Genomic DNA, 1,632 nt, shown 5'->3' with positions numbered 1-1,632 from the left:
ACAGGAATGTGGGAGGTGAAAGAGAGCAGCCTAGAAAAAAATAAATAAATAAATAAATAAAAATAAATAAATAAATCCAGGGGCCCCCTGGCAGTGCTGCTGTGCCAGGGCTCTTTTTCCCTCCACCTTTCCACACATCCAAGTGCCCCTGCAGCTCCACCACAGGTCTCTGAGGAAGGATCTCAGGCAAGCAAATCACAGCAGGGTTCTTTCTTTTATTTAAATACACAGAGAGCCTAGCTTCTCGTTTACTCCATGTCTCAGAGTCACACAGACAGGTAGATACTGAAATGGAAGGGGACGAATAATGACATTTTTGTGTACAACACTATCACACGTAAATCAAAGATAAGATAATGCAACACAACCACACACAAATTTCCAACAACTAGGCCTGTAATGAGCTACATTATAAATGATATGCAGAGGAAGAATGGCAGTTTATTGGTTCTGAAAATATTCAGTTACCAATTCGCACACTGCATCCTTGAGCTCCTTGTTCCTCATGCTGTAGATGAGGGGGTTAACTGCTGGAGGCACCACTGAATACACTACTGCCAGCAAAAGATTCAGGGAGGAGGAGGATACAGAGGGAGGCTTCAGATAGGCAAATAATCCAGTGCTGATGAACAGGGAGACAACAGCCAGGTGAGGGAGGCATGTGGAAAAGGCTTTGTGCCGTCCATGCTGTGAGGGGATCCTCAGCACAGCCCTGAAGATCTGCACGTAAGAAAGCACAACATAAAGAAAACATCCAAATGCTAAGCAGGCACTAACCACAAGAAGCCCAACTTCTCTGAGGTAGGCATCTGAGCAGGAGAGCTTGAGGATCTGGGGAAGTTCACAGAAGAACTGGTCCAGGGCATTGCCTTGGCAGAGGGGGAGGGAAAAGGTATTGGCAGTGTGCAGCACAGCATAGAGAAAAGTACAGCCCCAGGCAGCTGCTGCCATGTTGACACAAGCTCTGCTGTCCATTATTGTCCCGTAGTGCAGGGGTTTGCAGATGGCCACGTAGCGGTCATAGGCCATGATGATGAGAAGAGAAAACTCTGCTGAAATGAAAAAGAAAAAGAAAAAAATCTGAGCAGCACATCCATAGGAGGAAATGGCCCTGGTGTCCCATAGGGAATTGACCATGGCTTTGGGAACAGTGGTAGAGATGCAGCCCAGGTCGAGGACGGCAAGGTTGAGGAGGAAGAAGTACATGGGGGTGTGGAGGCGGTGGTTGCAGGCTATGGCTGTGAGGATGAGGCCGTTGCCCAGGAGGGCAGCCAAGTAGATGCCCAGGAAGAGCACAAAGTGCAGGAGCTGCAGCTTGCATGTGTCTGCGAATGGCAGGAGAAGGAACTCTGTTGGGAAGGTGCTGTTGGACATTTGCTGCCTCAGGGCATGGTTGCCTGTCCATGGAGGAATAGACAGTGACATGTTAGAGAGACTTTTCTAAGCAAAAACTAAACCTTATTTCAAAAAAAACATCCTTAACAAGGCTGTATCCTCACTACATCTTCATCTCAAGAAGACTTGCTCCTGCCTGGAGCTCTGCATCTGTCTGCCTAAGGATGCCACAGAGACCATGAAGATCCTCTGTAATCTCAGCAGTAATCAGTGCTGCTGGTAAAGAACACCAGGGGT

At 47.8% G+C, this 1,632-nt stretch overlaps 1 protein-coding gene across 1 annotated transcript; it reads right to left on the bottom strand.

Moving 5' to 3' along the window:
- Positions 1-441: 441 nt before the first annotated feature.
- Positions 442-1,425, bottom strand: LOC309891110 (olfactory receptor 14A16-like; the record flags this gene model as incomplete). Its single annotated transcript, XM_082785492.1, has 1 exon — positions 442-1,425. The coding sequence occupies one exon, from the start codon at positions 1,423-1,425 to the stop codon at positions 442-444; it is 984 nt and encodes a 327-aa protein (XP_082641618.1).
- Positions 1,426-1,632: the final 207 nt, after the last annotated feature.

This window comes from Aythya marila (assembly GCF_965140915.1).
Source record: "Aythya marila genome assembly, contig: HAP1_HAP1_SCAFFOLD_154, whole genome shotgun sequence".
Lineage (NCBI taxonomy): Eukaryota > Metazoa > Chordata > Aves > Anseriformes > Anatidae > Aythya > Aythya marila.
The sequence above is the reverse complement of the archived record's forward strand: the minus strand, read 5'-3'. Positions and strand labels throughout refer to the sequence as shown.